Genomic DNA, 18,962 nt, shown 5'->3' with positions numbered 1-18,962 from the left:
CTAGTTGAGGTTGTTAGTAAGCCATTAGTATGTGTTCCACATTTTGCCCATTTGTTCCACATTATGAAGGTGAGTGTTCCTCATTTTGGAGTGGAAGGTTGAGAGCTATGCATGGAGGACTATTAATACTGGCTTAACCAATTATTTTAGATTTACTTGTTTTTTTCTTTTCTTATTTTCTGTCTTTCCTTTGTTTTTTAAGAGTAGTGGTTTGTGTTATCTCAGATCAGTTTATTAATCCCTTGAAATTGTGTCTGCTCATATTTTTTCAGTTTCTTGTATTTTTCCCTCTGTATTATTGCTTACTGACTGGAATGATAATGAGTATTGTAGTGATGTTCTTCGTGTTTCACTGTTGCAGTCATTACATTTGTGTAATCTGCTGGCAGGTTGCTCTCAGTCGGCCTGATTAACAAAGTCTTGGGTCCTGCATCGGTTGCTGTCCCTTCTTCCATGACGTCAGGGGTATAAAACATGCAGCCGATGCCATTACATTAGTCTTTCTTGCCGCGCGGTGCCCGAAGCAGAAGCAGTTCGCAACTGCCGGTCGGCCGACTCCTGAAATTTTCTTTTTCGAGTTTCAGATCCAAAGTCTTCAACTAAAAAGCTAAGTACCCCATTGGGGAAACTTTTTCTTGCTCCTTACCGATGTCAGTAAACGTTAATAATTGCATTACTTGTGGGGAAGCAAATACCTCATAAGGATTTCCATTTGTACTGTATTCCTTGCCTAGGCCCTGACCATGACGTACCTTGCTGTCGGTTCTCTGCTTTATTTAATCAACGCACTATTAAACGTTGGTACATTTTTGCTTCTAAATATTTTGGCACACGCTTTAACTATCCAGAAATGTTGTCGGTTAGCAATCCGACTACCGGAATACCTAAAAAACGCAAAGAAAAAGACAGAGACAGGCCATTGAGGTCCAAAACTGCTGATGACGTTTTCTCCTAAGCCAGTCGCCAGTTTGCAGGTACTCAGTGAGGCTCTTTCGCAGCCCCTGATACTCACTAATTCTGATTCGCAGGCCTCTACTGAGACCCATTCGGAGTCCGGTATGCCACGAGATGCTTCAATTATGGAACCCACAGATGTCTCAACCTTGGATGGGTCCGGAGCTGCTGTGCAGGCACCGGCTTCTGAGGATGTTTATATTGGACCGACACCATCTTCAAAACTAAGCCCAAAATCTCGACCTGTGTCTAAAAAACCGACGCCTAGGCCACATGCGCAGGCCTCTATGCCTAAGAAACAAATGATCAAAATGGCTGAAGATTTAATTACTCTGATCAGGGGTAGTCAACCCCACCCCCCTTCTAAGAGGCTTAGGCAAGATATTGACTATGAATCTTCTGAACAGGATTCTATTTCTTCTGATTCTTCTAATGAACAGGAATTGTCTATACCTACTTATGAGGACTCTGATGCAGAAGATTCCATTCCTTCTGCATCTCCCCCTGAGGATTTTTCTTTTGGGGAAACTTTGCATACCTTAAGGGAACATTTCCACTGGGAAGGTCAGGATTTTTCTGAATCTAAAAAGAGACTTGGGGATTTTCTTCTTCTTCCTCAGCATAGGCCTTTGGGTATACCTCCTGTTCTAGACATTGTTAATGATGTTTTTTTTTTTCAGAATCTAGTATGGCTCCTTATTCTCTGCCTCCTGCTCCTTGTAAGCCAGACAGATAGTACAGAGTTCCTGACTCCCACAAATTCCTTTTCAAAAATCCTGCTGCAGATCCTGAAACCATTTCTCAGGGTCCCAAGGGCATTAAGGCTTCTACTGCTAAAAATCCTACCCCTTCTGATAGATATTCCAAGGCACTGGATAGATGGGGTAAGAAGGTTTACACTTCTGCAACCTTGGCAATCAGGGCTTTAAACTGTCCATTTCATATGCTTAAATATCAACAGCATGTCATGAGACTGCTTAAACAGAAAATTATGTTAATTTCTGACTGTGTGGAAAATAAGGATTTACAGGATCTATTGCATTCAGCTGAACAAGTTGGAAAACATACTTTGCAATGTGGTTTTGATTCTTTGGAGGCCTCTTGCAGGGCTGCTGTAACTGGGTCTGTGCTAAGAAGGCATGTTTGGCTCAAAGAGCAAACTCTGCCTGATCATGTTAAAGCAAAATTGTTGGATGCTCCTTTACAACAGGGCCGTCTCTTTGGAAATAAGGCTGAAGAAGTTCTAAAAAAGATGGAAGATAAAGCTAAATCTATGCAAACTGTTTAAAATTTCTTACAAGTGCAGCCTACAAGATTTAGTAGGCACTGGCCTACTAAGAACTGGTCCTTTCCAGTTCCTTCGTGAGCCACTCAAGTCAAACCCAGACATTCCAAAGGCACCAGGTTTCAGTTCCAAGGGACTTTCAGAACAAAACAATGGGGTGCCTTCTCTTCCAAATCTGGAAACAACAAGACACCTCCCTATGGTAAGCAGTCTCAATGACTTCCCTTTACACTTACCGAGTACTTAACTTTTAGCCGCCCCTTTGGGGAGAAAACTGACTCTTCATGCAAGAAACTGGCAAATTATAACCCAGGACAAATGGGTTTTAAATATAGTATCCCAGGGATATAGATTTCATTTCCATACATTGCCAGTTCCAAACGGATGGCCAGACCTGCCCCCAAATCAGTGGGCAGAGGCCCAGAAACAAGTGTTTTCCCTCGTGAGCATGGGGGGCTATTCATCTAGTACTATAAGAGGAAAAGGGACAAGGTTTCTATTCAAGACTTTTCCTGGTACCCAGAAAAGACAAATCATGGCATCCAATTCTGGACTTATCTACTCTATCTACTCTAAACACCTTCTGGACATCCCGAAATTCAAGATGCTGACTTTTCACCAGTTGCTTCCTATGCTAGTCAAAGATGCCTGGTTGGCAACTCTAGATTTAAAAGAGGCTTACCTGCATATCCCAATCAGGGAATCTTGCAGAAGATACCTACGCTACAAAGCAGGCTACTTGCATTACCAGTTCTCTGTACTGCCCTTTGGCTTATCTACTGCGCCCAGGGTCTTTACAAAGTGCCTGGCTCCAGTAATTGCATTTTGCAGGCAAAGAAATATTCAAATATATCCATACTTGGACGATTGTCTAATTCAGGCAGAAAACAAAGACCTTTTCTAAAACATCTGGCATTTGTAAAAAGGGTTCTAACTTGTCTAGTGTACACTATAAACGAAAAGAAATCACAACTGGTACCCTCTCAAAAAATTACATTCCTGGGTGCAAGCTTGAATACAACTGCCCAGTTGGCTTTCCTTATGCCAGAAAAGCAAATTTAGTTGGTGACTTACTTCAAACAGGTGGCCACAAAAACCCTGCTATCTGCAAGACAAATTCTGCAAGCCTTGGGGTACATGGCCTCCTGCATTCTTCTAATTCCATATGCAAGACTGCATATGAGGAAACTTCAGTGGTACTTAAAATGTCTATGGAGTCAACATTGTCACAGCCTGGAAACAATGATTCTTATCATACCTTGCCTGCAACTAGAGTTCCTATGGTGGACAGAGGCCTGCCACCAAAACAAGGGATTGTCATTCACACCACCCCCCTGTCTCCCAAACCCTAACTACAGACACATCAGACTATGCTTGGGGGGCACATCTGGCAGGGAAGTGCATTCAGGGCAAATGGAGTCCAAATCAAATGCACCTTCATTTCAATCAAAAAGAAATCCTAACTGTACAGAATGCACTGACAGCCTTCAAAGACTACCTTCATCCAGGACAATTACTGATAAAGGCGGACAACAACACGGTTATGTGGTAGATAAACAAGCAGCGGGGTATACACTCCTACCCCCTTTGCAGATTAGCCATGGCATTGTGGAACATGGCCTTGACCTATCAAGTGCAACTACAAGCTCAATTCCTGCCAGGAAAGCTGAATACTCTGGCAGACGAATTAAGCAGAAATCTCATGGACCCTCACGAGTGGAAACTGAAACCACGGATTTTCAACATGTTGACACGCAAATGGGGGAGCCCAGACATAGATCTTTTTGCCTCACCCCAGAACTGTCAGTTGGACAAATTTTGCACAAGAACTCATCATAAAAAAGCCTGGAAAGTGGATGCTCTGTCCTTCAGCTGGAAAAACCTGTCAGTCTATGCCTTTCCCCCTCTGCCTCTGCTCTCCAAAGTTCTACTAAAAGTCAAACAGGACAAATCAAAAATGATTTTGATTGCTCCAGCCTGGCCTCTCCAACACTGGTACCCACTCCTGCGCGCAGTGTGTCACACCTTCCACCATGGCACCTTCCTCAGACACTTTACTTACTGTCTCAGCAGAACAACCAGACTCTACATACTCAGCTCCAAACTTTGAATCTTGCAGCATGGCTAATCACCTAGATTCACCCTTGGCATCCGTCAGCAAACCTGTGATGGATGTCATTTTGGAGGAGAGAAGACCTAGTACTAGAAAATCTTATGCTGACAAATGGAAAAGATTCTGTGCCTGGAATCAGTCTCAAGGGATAAGCACAGCAGTGCCCAACATTCCTCAGATTTTTGCAATACTTAACTGAGATGCTTCACAGGGGCCTGTCCTTTTCTTCCATAAAAATCCATGCCTCAGCCATTTCAGCTCATTACAACACAGAACCTCCCCTCTTCTCTCATCCTCTGCTAAAGCAGTATCTCAGAGGGGCCAAAAACTTAAGACCACCCAGGAGAGCTCCAACCCCTGCCTGGGACCTCAATTTTGTATTGGAAAAACTCACTCTCCCTTCTTTCGAGGCAGCTGCTACTGCAGACTTAAAATTTCTCTCCTGGAAAACAGCTTTCCTTTTAGCAGTCACTTCAGCTAGAAGGATTTCCGAATTACAGGCTCGTATGGCAGTGGAGCCTTTCATCATTTTTCATGAAGACAGGTTATCTCTCAGGACCAATCCATCCTTCATGCCTAAGGTGGTATCCAGTGTGGCTCTTAATCAGACCATTCATTTGCCAAATTTCTTTCTCAGTCCACAGAACAAGGGGGGAGCAGATTCTGCATTCATTGGATGTACACAGACAACTTAGATTTTACTTAAACAGGACTAAATTGCAAAGAAAATCTGAACAACTGCTGGTAGCATTTGCTGCAGGGGCAGAGGGAAAGGCTATTTCAAAGCAAACCATTTCCAAATGGATAAGCCATTGTATTCGTTTCTACTATAAGCACCATGGAAATACTATCCCCCAGGGGATTGGATCCCATTCCACCAGGGCTGCATCTACTTCAACAGCCTTTCTCAGAGGTGTTCCTACCAGGGACATTCTAGAAGCTGCTACCAGGAGCTCTGTTCATACTTTCACCAAGCATTACCTTTTACCACTTTTCTCTAAATCCAGAGCTGGCTTTGCCACTGCTGTCCTGTATGGCCTTATAGCTGGTCCTAATGCTGTATAATTCCCCTCCACCCAACCATAGCTTTGGGAATCTACCCAAATATAATGACTGCAACAGTGAAACACGAAGAACATAGTACAGTTGTGTACACTTACCATAAATGTAGATGTTCAAGTGTATTCACTGTTGCAGTCCTGGTTACCCTCCCCCCAGCCCCCTATTTTTCTCTGGCTATACCTCTACTTTCTTTCACTATGCTTAAAAGCCCTTTTGGTGTATTTGCTTTTGGTTGGAGGTATATTTTTTGTGTTTTTAATTATATTTGTTCCCCATTTGGGGGGCACCTGACATCTGGGGCAAGAAAAACTAATGTAATGGCGTCGGCTGCATGTTTTATACGCCTGACAACCTGACGTCATGGAAGAAGGGACAGCAACCGACGCAGGACCCAAGACTTTGTTAATCAGACCGACTGAGGGCAACCTGCCAGCAGATTACCCAAATGTAATGACTGCAACAGTGAATACACTCGAACACCTACATTTATGGAAAGTGTACACAACTGTATTTTTTCAGTTTACTTACATATTTACAGTAACAGGTTTATTATTTTTACTTTCTGCTTGTATGGTTTACCTTGCTGAAATGGATTTGGTTCTGTACTGGAATTGGTACAGACATTTTTACTGGGAGCTTTTCTCCTTGTTCCCTGTAAAAATGGGCACCAGCAAGTAGGGCTAACTCAAAACATAAAATGTAATTAAGTAATATAATGAGAAAAGACTATACTCTGTAACAGTACTCGAGTGGCTATATTAAGAGCTGTTCATGCTGATCTCTAGAATGTTTAAAATTAGTCATTTATCAAGTTAGTACCTTACTTAGTTTTTACTGCTAAAACACAAAAAATTACTTCTCTTCTGTTTCTTCTTTATAGGCACTGTGAAGTACACCGATAAAGAGGGTGGCGGAATGCTTGTATGGTCCCCATTTCACAGTATCCCAGACATTAAATGTAAGTTTATACTAAATGGATTTCATTACTTGTTTCTGTTATATGTCCTAGTAGAGTAAATCACAGGAATCGGTGATGTTTGTCATATTGATCACTGCTGTAGTAGCCTTTGCTGTGTATAGGTAGTATCCTGTAAATGATAAAACAGCCAGATAGCTTCCAAAGCTCTAAGGGACCTTCCATGTAATCAAACTGTTACGCAGCTTGAGCTGCGCTGAGTAAAAGACATGTTTAGTTGTCAAACCCTTCAGAGCTTTACTGCAGCTAAAAAGTATGCTCCTTCTGAGGTGTTTGAGGATTGACTGTCGTCTTGTGCTGTTTCTTTGCTGAGTCAACTATTTCTCTTTTGAGGAAAAATCTTTCATTTAATAATTTTGTTTATAGATACTTTCCTATTCCGGAAAGTTATTTTAAAGCTAAGAATATGCATTTTAATGGACTGTCACAAAACTGTACTGTAGTTTTAAACGGAAGCCCGCCTTATCCCATCAGTTTAAAAGTTGTTTAAAGTAACTGAAGACCATTTTTCTGTGGAGAAACTGTGTTTATTTTATTATTTTATTTTGTGGGGCTGGTAAAGTGTTTTAATATACTTTTTTACTGTCTTTGTGAAAAGAGTGACTTTTAAAGATGTTTGCTTTTACTGGCATTTGCTGCTTGTTTCTGTGGGAAAGAGGCACCATTTTTGGCTTGACAATGAAACAGTTTGTCAGTCCCACGGTTGGTCCTTCTTCCAACCACAAAAAGAAAAAGTTAAACAAACAGTGTTTGCCATCACAGCAGGCTAACATTTTGCTTCAGCCACAAGTGGGTGAGACTGCTGTGGCCATTAGTTGTACCTCAGACAACTCAAATTTTACCTGATATCCATCTGGTATAGCACCTACAGCCAGTATGGATTGGGGTTAGCCATGTCCTCTGTGGCTGTTAGGGTTCCCCTCAGTGTGCAAGGGAGAGCCACTTTTGTCAGTCCTGGGAGAGAGAACAGGGAAGGATTCCATGTTTTGTCAGAGTTTTTGTGCCTATTGCTGGAGAAGCTGCTGCTGCCACTAATAATGCTGTTGGTCCCATTTTTTTCTTGTTAAAATGAAACCCAAAATTAAGCACGTATCTACTCCTGAAATTTCCTTAGACAAGAGTTGTTTACTGTTTCTGGTTCAGGGTTTAATTCAGGATATTGACCCTTCTTGTAAAGTAGTTTCTGGTAAAAGAAGAATGGATACATGTTTTGCTATAGCGATTCAAGGTTTTGAATCTAGACAGAAGAGTGAAAGGACTGCTGAATGTTCTTCTCCTTAAGATTCCTGATTCTGACTCTCCCTGTGGGGGTTCTCTTTCTCTGAGACTAGTCCTAGAATGTCCCAATGTTTTCAGTGAGGGAACACTGAGATTTCTCAGTCCCTCAGAAATACTATGAGCTGTTACAGAAGGAATTTCTAGAATCTTCACATATGCTTTGGAAGATGTGTATTAAGTGTCTGCAGTTTTCTTGACAGCCAGCTGTCCCTAAAAATGCAGATAGGATATGTACATTCTCAGTCTTTTAAGTGTTTATATCCTCTTCCAAAACCTGATTCAGTGATTGCAGTTTTAGTTAATCCTACTGCTGCTGAACACTTAGCTAATTCCAATCCTACTATTTTTGATTAAGGATGGGAAGATTAATGATGTATGGGGAAAACGTGCATGCTTCGGCAACTTTGTTCAGAATTTTGAATTGTCCAGCTCATATATTACGGTTTGTAGTATGTATGAGGAATGCTTTTTCTGCAGTTTCTTCTTGTGAGGAAAAAATCTACTTTAAATAATTTTAATTTCTTCAAGTCAGTACTCAATGTATATGGTGTGTGTGACTCTGTTGATGCTTCTTCTGGGGCTGTTTGCCACTGGTACTGTTTTGAGAAGATTTGCATGACTGCTTTCTCAGACCCCCCCCACGATAAAGAAATTTTAAATTCTCTTTCAGATAGGGATTTAGTTTTTGGCCCTTCTGCTACAAAAGTGGTTAAAAAGTGTGATGAAAGGGGGTAAGCTGATATAGGGAATCCGTAAGATGTTTCAATCCTCCTATTCCAAGTTTTCATAGGGATTCTCTAACTACTCATCTAGTTTTGGTAAGAAACAAAATAAACAGTCTTGACAAAATGCAGATCAACAGATGTTTATGCAGAAATGGCAAGGGAGTTCCTAGAAGAATTCTGGAAACTCACAAAACCAAGGACTCTCCAGTAAGTCAGAATGACTTTGTTTCCCCCATTTACTCTGGCAGTCCCTTTCTTCCAGAAAGTCTGAATCTCTACTTTCCTGTTTGTTTTCCCGATAAAAAGATGCTTATCACACTCTTATTCATCTGGATTTCAGATGTTTCTAGATTACATTATCAGTTCTCTGAACTATCCACTGTGCCAAGAGTGTTCAAAAAGTGTCTAGCTCCAGTTTATCACTCATTGCAGGCTACAGGGTATCCAAATTTTTACAAATTTAGATGACTTACTTTGAAAAAGACTCTGCAAAAATAAGCATTGGAAATCTTGCTCTCCTAGGTGAGAGATTTCTTACACAAGTTGGGATTCCAAGAGAACATTCAAAGGTTCGGGATGCATCTCACCCGACATCTGCAGCAATTGGAGAGACCCCAAAAGTTCCTCACCAAAAGGATAAAGGGACTCCAAAATCTGTCATATGCTGCCAGATTGAAGAAACTCCAGCTCTATTCAGTCGCATACCGTCTGCTCAGAGGTGACATGTGCCTGACATACAAGGCCATATCCAACCCGGAATTAATGGACATGCTCCACCTCAAAAAATCCAAATCCACCAAAACCACTAGAGCAAGCGACTTAAACCTTAGCACGGATATAAATAGGACGTGCTGGAGGGATAGATTTATCACTCAGAGACTCCCTATGCTGTGGAATAAAATCCCGGTCCATGTGAGGCAGAGCACCTCGCTGGCTCTTTTCAAGAGAAATCTTGACCTGTGGATGGGAGATCGTAGGTTTACCCCGGGAATCATCTCTGTGTCACTGCTGGACAGAGGCACAACAAACTAATGGGCACAGTATTTTTTCATATAAATTTTCACAAAAATTTGGGCTAGGCTTATAAATGCCTTAGGGCAGATAGCCTAGTATAAACCTATGAACCTAAGTCTTTCGTGACTCCTTCTCAGAGAGTTTTGTTTCTGGGATGTCAACAGTATACCACAGTTCAAAGAGCTTTTCTTCCACAGGAAAAATCTACATCTAGACAGATTTCTGTGGTTTTCCAGTTAGATTTCGGTCTCTGAGAGGGAATACTTCAGAATTTTGGGTCTCGCAGATTTTATGATTCTTTTGACACCCCTGGCAAAGTTGCACATGAGAAAGGTACAGTGGTATCTGAAGTCTCTTTGGTCCCACTACCAACACGTTTTGTTTTTTCAAATCCCAGTGCTCAGGTTTGTCAGAATTGAAATCACTTGGTGGAGACAACATATATCCTTTAAATGTAGGTCTCCCTTTCTCCCTCCCTCTTCCAAAGCAGTATGTTACCACAGGCTACTTAGACTGCTTGGGGAGCAGTTTCAGGAGTGGTGTGAGGGACACCAAGGACATACACAAGCACATAAATATAAAACAGATGCTTGTCCTGATCAAGGCACTCAACTGTACGAATCATCTTTGGTCCACAGGACCTCTTCAAGTTGTTACAGACAATGTCACAGTCATGCAGTACATTAGCAAGCAGGGGGGTAACCAGGTCATACACCTTCTGTAGACTAGTAATGTCAGTTTGGGATATAGCTTCACAGCACAGTCTCTCACTCTACAGGCATTCTACATTCTGTCAGAGCAAAATTTTCTGGCAGACAGCTGAGTAGGACAAAGGCATGAATGGAAACTAGATCAAGGAGACTTCCAAGATTTGATCCATCTGTGAGGAGTTCCTCAAGTAGACCTATTTCCCTCCTGTCTAAACAATCAGCTAGCAGTTTTCTGCTCCAGGTTTCCATGCAAGAAGATCTGTAAGACAAATAGTCTTTCTTTTCCTAGGGCAGGACCTTTCTTTTCCTAGGACAGGAATCTGCCTTTGTTTTTTTAATCCTTTTCATTAATATCCAGGGTACTTCTGAAAATTCATAAGGAAGCTCCCAAGATCATTGTGGTGACACACTTCTGACCTAGGCAACCATGGTTCTCCCTTCTTTTGGAAGTGGTCAGAAGCCATTACCACAAGCTTCCTCACAGACTGGATCTGCCCACACAAGAACAGGGATGTTTCATAACCCTGTCACCATTCAACTTCATTTGACTGTTTGAATGATAGTGGCCTAATTCCTTTTAGGCACCTGTTAACTGAGGACGTGCAGCAGGTAATAACAGATGCCAAAAAAAAACTGCTACTTGAAAATCATATGCTAGCAAATGGAAAAAAGTTTTCTATTTGGTGTCAGCTGCATAACAAGCAGCCACTCAGGGTTGCTTGTTCTTTGATTTTTCAATATTTTTTGCATTACTATCTTGTTGGCTTTCTTGCTCATCTATCAAGGTTCATTAATTGGACATGTCAGCAGATCGACCCATGGATCCTCCTCTTTCAGTGCATTCTCCTGTCATAAGGTTCTTGGAGGCATCTAATGCAAAACCCCTTTCAAGAAAACTGGTGGCCTTTCTTTGGGATCTTTATTTTGTGTTAGAGAGATTAACACTTTCTCATTAGAACCAGCTAATCTGGCCGATTTAAGGTTCTTAACATGGAAAATAGTTTTGTTAATTGCTCTGACCTCTGCATGAAGTGTATCTGAGTTGCAGTAAGACAACCCTGACTCATTTTTCATGGGGACAGGGTTTATTTGAGAACTAATCCTTCTTTTATGCCTAACGTGGTATCGGGTTTACTTTAAGCTCAACTGTCCATCTCCCCATTTTCTTTCCTGAATCTAAAAATGAGGGAGAAATTATATTCTGTATCTTGGATGTCCATAGACAGCTCTGGTATTATTTTATCAGAACTAAATCAGATCTTTAGATTAGTTGTTTTTCTTGTGAAGGTAGGAAGGGACAGCTTGTGTCAAAACATACGGTTTCCAAATGGTTGTCTAAGGCTATTACTTTTTGTTATACTCACCTTAACAAATCTATTCCAGGCAGGGTCAATGCCCAGTCTACCATTGCATTGGCTTCATCTTAGCCTTTTGTTAGGGATTGGATTCTAGAAGTATTCTAGAAGGTACTACTTGATCGTCAGTACATATTTTTACAAAACACTATAAACTGGATTCCTTCTATAGGTCCAGATCGAGCTTTGCTAGTGCTATTCTCCGGGGTTCTGACTCTTCTTCCAGCTCCCAAATGTGATGTCCTTCTATTCACATGTTGCAGTATTCTGTACAGTTGAGTTTTCTCCTCTTGTTACCTGAACGTCCGGCCAGGGTACAAAATTTTGCAGTCACTGTATGGTGTCTGGGAGGTCTGATGTGACTAGCAGAGTGTGGGCCATAATGACGTCTATGCGCACCAGATTCCAGCATTTCTCTGGCCAGTCGAACGTCCAGTGTTCCTGCCTTCCCGGCTGTCGGATACTGGGGGAACACAGATAAGTATCCCATTGGGGAACCTTTTTTCAGTCCTTGTATGTTAGTGCCTGTTCACGTCATCCAGGAAGAGCAAGTGTAAGTGCGGTCATCAGGTTCCACACAAAGACGCCCACAAACTCTGTCTATTCTGTTTAGGCATATCACATGACTACAAGGCCTGCCCTATATACCAGGCCTTTGTACCTAAGACCTTACATAGCAGACTTCAGGCTCTCAACCTGTATCTTGAGAACCAATGTCTAAAACAGCTAGCATTAGGTATGGAGGGACCTTCCAACTTGCCTGCCGAACCGCCAAGAAAAAAGGCCAAGACCGCAAGGCCTGTTACTGTTGCTGCACATCTGCCGTCCGATGCTCATCCTGTGGCTGACATCAGCCTGAACGAATGCTCAGGCCCCACCACCTTGGATATAGCAGGTACTTCATCAGAAGCCGCAGAACCCTGTGCAGAAGGCATGTCCTCGGAGGCCCTACAGACGTCTGCTTCCGACTTCGAGGGGGAACCCAGGCTTGCATTGGTCGACTGGGCGGATCCCTTCACTTCCACATGGTCATCTGACCCCAGGCCTATTCCAGTCCTGATACCTTCTAGGCCTTCCTTAAAAAAGAAAGAAAAGAGGAAGCATACCTCTCCTACTGGAGAAAGTCAACCAGAGTGGCAGGCTTTCTCGCAAAGCCTTTTTAATGCATTTATGGTCTTGAGACCTGCTGCTTCAGTAGCTTCACCAGTCTCTCCCCCTGTGTTGAGTCCTAGGCCCCAAGCCTTAGACTCTTCTCAGGTGCAAGAGGAGGAATCCCCTGAGTCCTCCTCAGAGGAATCACTCAGCTATGTTTCTCAACTCCCCTTCTGTCTTGGCTATGCCTCCCCAGAGGAAGAATCTGCTGAAGCAGATTTCCCCAGCAGATCATCTCACGTTTGGGGAAACCATAGCTAAGATGAGGGAGGACTTTGTGAGAGTCAGCTGAGATGACAGAGGTACAGAAGAGGTACTATGAACTTCTCCAGATGGATTCCCCTGCTCCTTCAGCTATCCCCCAGTACTGCCAGCATTCCTTGATGCTTTCAGTGCAGCCTCCTTGAACCCAGACTCCCAGCCCCCTGCTCCCTGCAAGCCTGATAGGTTCTACAAAGTTCCTGTGACCGCTACATTCCTGGTGAAATGCTCTGCAGCTGACTCGGGCACAATCTCGGTCTCTACAGACAAGGCATCCAATCTCCTTCCCTCTTCCTTACGGACAAAGACAGCAAGGCTGTGGAACGTTTGGGCAAAAAGGTCTACACATCCTCTACCCTGGCTTTCAGGGCAATCAGTTGACCCACATGTCCAAATATGCACTAACTCTTTTGGAAAAAGTCTCTAAACAGTTATCAGACATCCCTGATTCCCAGGCCAAAGCTCAACTGTCCAGCCTCATCTCCTTGACCTCCCAGGTCACTAGCCATTCCATTAGGTGCAGCTATGATGCTGCTGAGCCCTCGGCTAAATCTATTGCATCAGCTTCTGTCCTCAGAAGGTGTTTGTGTCTAAGACTTCAGCCACTACCTGATGACATCAGAGCAAAGCTCCTTGATTCCCCTTTAGACAATTCAGCTCTGTTTGGCTCCAAGATTGCAGATCTATTTAACACTTTGCAACAAAAAGGACTTTCCTGTAGACTGGTTATACATCTCAATTTTTTATCGCATTTCCTCCTGTCCTGACCATTAGTAATTGATAGTCATCTACCTGTAACCTTGGCATATTTAATTTTTCCATAAACCTTTCCATTTGTATCTTTTTCTTGATTCTCATATTTCTCTGCTTTATAGAGACTTTCATAGGATTTCTGAAATATTTATAATACCTGTACAGAATTTCTTGTTACCTTCCTTGTTTCAGGCTCCTGAAGTTTGGCCACAGCCCTTTCTACTTTCTGTTGCCTGATTTGATGTGCTAAAAGTTTTTGTGCTTTAGTGTTATTATCATAAACAGTTGTTTAGTAGCAACCTTTCTAAATTTATGCATATTATCAAGGTAATCCCTTATTTTCTGTCTAGCATTCTGCAATTGATCCTCCTCTTGTTCTGTGAGATTCCCACATTCTGCAGTACTTTAACATTTGTCAGTCCCTCTAAATAATTCTTGTACCAGCAACAGAATAAAGCGTTCAGATCAAAATCTAATGTGCAAACAGCGAAAACAGAACGCTAATAAATCGCTAGTCTCCTCACTACCATCAATGTCCAAAAACAATGGAATAAAATTGTCCAACTCCACGAATTGTGTAAAAACTGATTTAATACAAAATATATTAGTCCAAGACCAGTTAAGTGCTTTCACCCACTAAACGTGGGCTTCATCAGAACATTCAAACAGCTGTTCACTACCATTTAAATATACAACTTTGGCGCCAAAATGGTTGCAACTTCTTAAAGCTACAACCTATATATAAAATTCATATAACTCTAGTAACATCACCTAAAATAAATATTCTCTATAATAAATAATACAATTCCATACTAATAATAAATCCATATTACAGCTGAAAATAATAAACATAAACCTGTAACAACATACAACACATCAGCTTGTTAATTCTAATATTGGTTTAACAGATATGTATTCGTTTAGTCCTGGTGGAGTCATAGCATCTGTTAATAACTGCCACCATACCTCTTTGTATGCTAGTATATTTTTAGTATTGCCACCTCTTGGATTATTTAATACATTTTCTAATATGGCAAATTTGAAGTGATGGTCGTCTCCCCGACTGTTAATATGTTTATATAGTGCATTTTTAGAGTCTTTTGTTTTAATCCTATATAAATGAGAGTAAATTCTTTTCATAAAATTTCTCTCGGTCTTTCCTATATAAAATGAAGGGCATACCATACACTTCGCCAAATAAACAAGCATTTTAGTGTTGCAGTTGCCCTGTTTAAATTTGATTTTAGTTCTGTTAATGTTTCCCAATGTTGTTTCCATCTCTTCATTTATAGCAAAACACTGATGGCAAGCACCGCATTTTAATGTGCTTGTGCGCCCCCCAGTCTTGCTTCCTTTTTGACCATTCTCCAATAATTTCTTCAGATTACTTCCCATTTTGTAAACAAATGTTGGTTTAGACCCTAAAATATCTAATTTCTCTTGATCAGTCAATAGGATATACCAATTCCTGGTCATAATCTCTTTGACTTGATTAATATGGGGACCATATTCTAATATACACGCTCTTCTGTACAGTTTATTATTAACTCCCCTACTTGTTACATTACTAACATTTTCTAACATCTGATTCATTCCCAAAAGTGGAACATATTTCTTCCCCCACTCACTGATAACATAAGTGTTTACTCATCATATTAAAATCATATCCCCTTCGGAACTTCGGTCGGAAGTTACCTCTCTGAGAGGTGAGGTCAGCAAGCTCCTTAGCTTGTTCAACACTTTTTGGTTGTTTCTAAAGGGGAGGCATTGAATAGTGACTCGATCAATGGAGCATGTGGCAATAACAACTCCTTTAGCGACAATGTGAACAATTTTCAACAGGGACACGGATTAGTTAATGGTCGATTGGACATGTCGACACCAACTAAACAAAATACGGCAATGGTCACAAACGGACAGGTTCCTAAATGTAGACATCAGGAAGGTATTGACCTGCCGTTTTTTTCGGATCGTTTGGAACATACTAATAGTAGAACAGCTGTTACAGATTTAACGTTTGATTTTTCATTTGGAAACCTTACCGAAGAAGCTAGAAGAATAGGTACGAAGCCCAAATACAGTCAACAAGTACGGGCTTATGCACAAGCTAATGCCTTAGGCTACAGTGATAAAGGTACTGTATGTATTAATTCTAAAAAAGAACAAAACAAGCATATAGACACGCATGAAAGCAAGAAAAATACTGTTTTGAAAGACATTTTTGGTACGCATTGTGTTTTTGACAATATGAGCGAAGCTCACTCTAAAGAGAACTTTAATTCTAATAAGTTTAAAGGAACATTAAAAGATATGATATACTTGTTTGGTAAAAAATTGAATGCCATAAATGCTATCAAGTTAGACAATGCGTATTTGTCTCATTGTATCACTATTAATTTAGTTCCTTTGGGTTTACGTTTTTATAAAACCCCAATGGGTATTGAATTAACTAATGAAGTGAAATGTGATTTTAATAAGTTATTTGATTCATTTGGAATGGAATATATGAAGCTTTTGATCAAACACAATGATATGAAGTTAAGCAATATTATTAGTGAGGTTGAAAAGATGAATGAAACTATTTTAAAGGATTTAATGTTTGAAAATTGGGAGAAGTTATATTTTAAACAATTTGAATTAGCAGAATCTAGGACAAAAAAGGCCTTTGACAGAAAAAGCAAGAAAATACACAGGGACATTGATCAATATAAAAAAGGTAGAGTGTATAATTGGGTGGGTGGACAGTGGAATGACAATACTGATTATATCAACGAGTATCCATGCAACTCGCTACCCCCACAAAAGAGAAATTTTCATCAGGTACACAAGGTTGGAAACTATTCCAAATGGACAAAGGGGCAAATGTGGAAAAGGAAGGACAATCAACCATCAATAAAGTGGTAAATGATTCAACAGCAAGTGTAACTAAAAAGGATATTAATGTTTTAGATGATAACACTCAAATAGTACAGGAAGGTGCTATTTATAGTTTCAATAACTTTAATATTTTTAACTACACTGAGATCGATTTAAACAAAGCACATTTTAGTTTGCTATCTAAGGGAATGGAATTCATACCTACCACACGTTTTGATGATGTGGATTGTTTAAGCGAATTTAAACAATACATGCTGGATTGGGAAGAGGAGACAATTTTTAAAAGTGAGCATTTTGATAATATAAAATACTACTCACTGTTCCTGGACGATATATATATATTTTGTGGAAAGGAGATCAGAGCTCCTTTGACGACTTTTTGGAGTATCTTGATAAGAGTAGTGATTATTTAAAATTTACTTCAGAAAGCAATATTAAGCTAAATTTAGCGTGAATGTTTAAAGACAGAAAGGACAGTAATGTTATTAAGCAGAATGTTTTAAAGAAGAATAGTTGTTTTATGCCTTTAATGAACTCAAACGTTCAGATGTATGATAGAATGGTTACAAGAGAGATATATCAGTTTAACAACAGGCACAACAGGAGGAAAGTGAAATTCAATCTAACAAAGGAAGAAGCTAGAGTCTTGAAGGAACTTAGAACAAACAACAATGTCAGAGTTATGAAACCCGACAAGGGAGGAGGCATTGTGATATACGACACCTTGGAATATAGTACTGTGATGCATGACATACTACACGGGTCAGGAAATTATGTAGTATCTTCTATGAACGAAGTTAACATTTCTTATAGAAGAATAGATATGCATTTAAAAGAGTTTTTGTTGGACAGAAGGATAACTGAGGATTTGTACAACTATTTAAGGGTGGAATACCCTTATATGGCGACTGTAGTAGGTATACCCAAAGTCCATAAAAATGCGCTAAATCCACCATTTAGGCCTATAATATCTGGCAGTAAATCTAAGACTTTTCCTTTAGGAGCTGTGGTAGATTTCATGCTTAAACCAATTTATGGGAAGATCAAACATTTAGTTAAGGACTCATGGGGATTTTTGAAGAACTTTCCTATGGATATGGGGAACAAGGACCTGTTATTTGCTTCTATAGATGTAATTGATCTTTTTACTTGCATACCATTGACACAGGGAATGGAGGCTTTCACAAACAGTATTTAGAAACACAGTAATCGTGATTGGGACAGGATTAGCTTAATTATAGAATTGATGTCAATAGTATTGGAAAACAACTTTATATACTATGAAGATGAGGTGTTTAGGCAGTCTAACGGAGTAGCTATGGGGGCATCATGTGCCCCCATTTATGCGAATCTTGTAATGCTGGATTGGGAAGAGGAGACAATTTTTAAAAGTGAGTACTTTGATAATATAAAATACTACTTACGGTTCCTGGACGATATATATATTTTGTGGAAAGGAGATCAGAGCTCCTTTGACTGCTTTTTGGAGTATCTTGATAAGAGTAGTGATTATTTAAAATTTACTTCAGAAAGCAATATTAATGGGGTAGCATATTTGGACACGCTTATTACTACAGATGGAAGTAGCTTCAAGTCAAAGATACATAGGAAAGCTACTTTTTCTAACTCCTATCTAGACTTCAATAATAATCATCTAAGGAAGTTAAAATACAACATTTATAAAGGGCAATGCATAAGAGCTCTTAGAATGACATCTAATTACACGGATATGATAGAGGAAGTTAATTACATCTCTAAATTATTTGAAGAAAGGGGATATGATTTTAATGTGATGAAAGATGTAAACACATATGTTATCAGTGAGTGGGGGAAGAAATATGTTCCACTGAGTGGGGGAAGAAATATGTTCCACTTTTGGGAATGAATCAGATGTTAGAAAATGTTAGTAATGTAACAAGTAGGGGAGTTAATGATAAACTGTACAGAAGAGTGTGTGTATTAGAATATGGTCCCCATATTAATCAAGTCAAAGAGATTATGACCAGGAATTGGTATGTCCTATTGACTGATCAAGAGAAATTAGATATTTTAGGGTCTAAACCAACATTTGTTTACAAAATGGGAAGTAATCTGAAGAAATTATTGGAGAATGGTCAAAAAGGAAGCAAGACTGGGGGGCGCACACGCACATTAAAATGCGGTGCTTGCCGTCAGTGTTTTGCTATAAATGAAGAGACGGAAACAACATTGGGAAACCTTAACAGAACTAAAATCAAATTTAAACAGGGCAACTACAACACTAAAATGCTTGTTTATTTGGCAAAGTGTATGGTATGCCCTTCATTTTATATAGAAAAGACCGAGAGAAATTTTAAGAAAAGAATTTACTCATTTATATAGTATTAAAACAAAAGACTCTAAAAATGCACTATATAAACATATTAACAGTCGGGGAGACGACCATCACTTCAAATTTGCCATATTAG

General features: G+C 40.1%; 1 protein-coding gene across 4 annotated transcripts in view; it reads left to right on the top strand.

Moving 5' to 3' along the window:
• Nucleotides 1–18,962, top strand: part of RCOR3 (REST corepressor 3) — a 1,455,897-nt gene that overhangs the window by 210,927 nt on the left and 1,226,008 nt on the right. For all 4 annotated transcript variants that reach the window (XM_044061710.1, XM_044061718.1, XM_044061701.1 and 1 more), the window contains exon 3: nucleotides 6,295–6,372. In XM_044061710.1, the coding sequence (XP_043917645.1) occupies nucleotides 6,295–6,372 (78 nt within the window). The remainder of the gene's footprint in view (nucleotides 1–6,294; nucleotides 6,373–18,962) is intronic.

Source organism: Protopterus annectens, chromosome 1.part0 (assembly GCF_019279795.1).
Source record: "Protopterus annectens isolate FY-2018-M chromosome 1.part0, PAN1.0, whole genome shotgun sequence".
Classification (NCBI taxonomy): domain Eukaryota; kingdom Metazoa; phylum Chordata; order Ceratodontiformes; family Protopteridae; genus Protopterus; species Protopterus annectens.
This window is presented reverse-complemented; position numbering and strand designations above follow the sequence as displayed.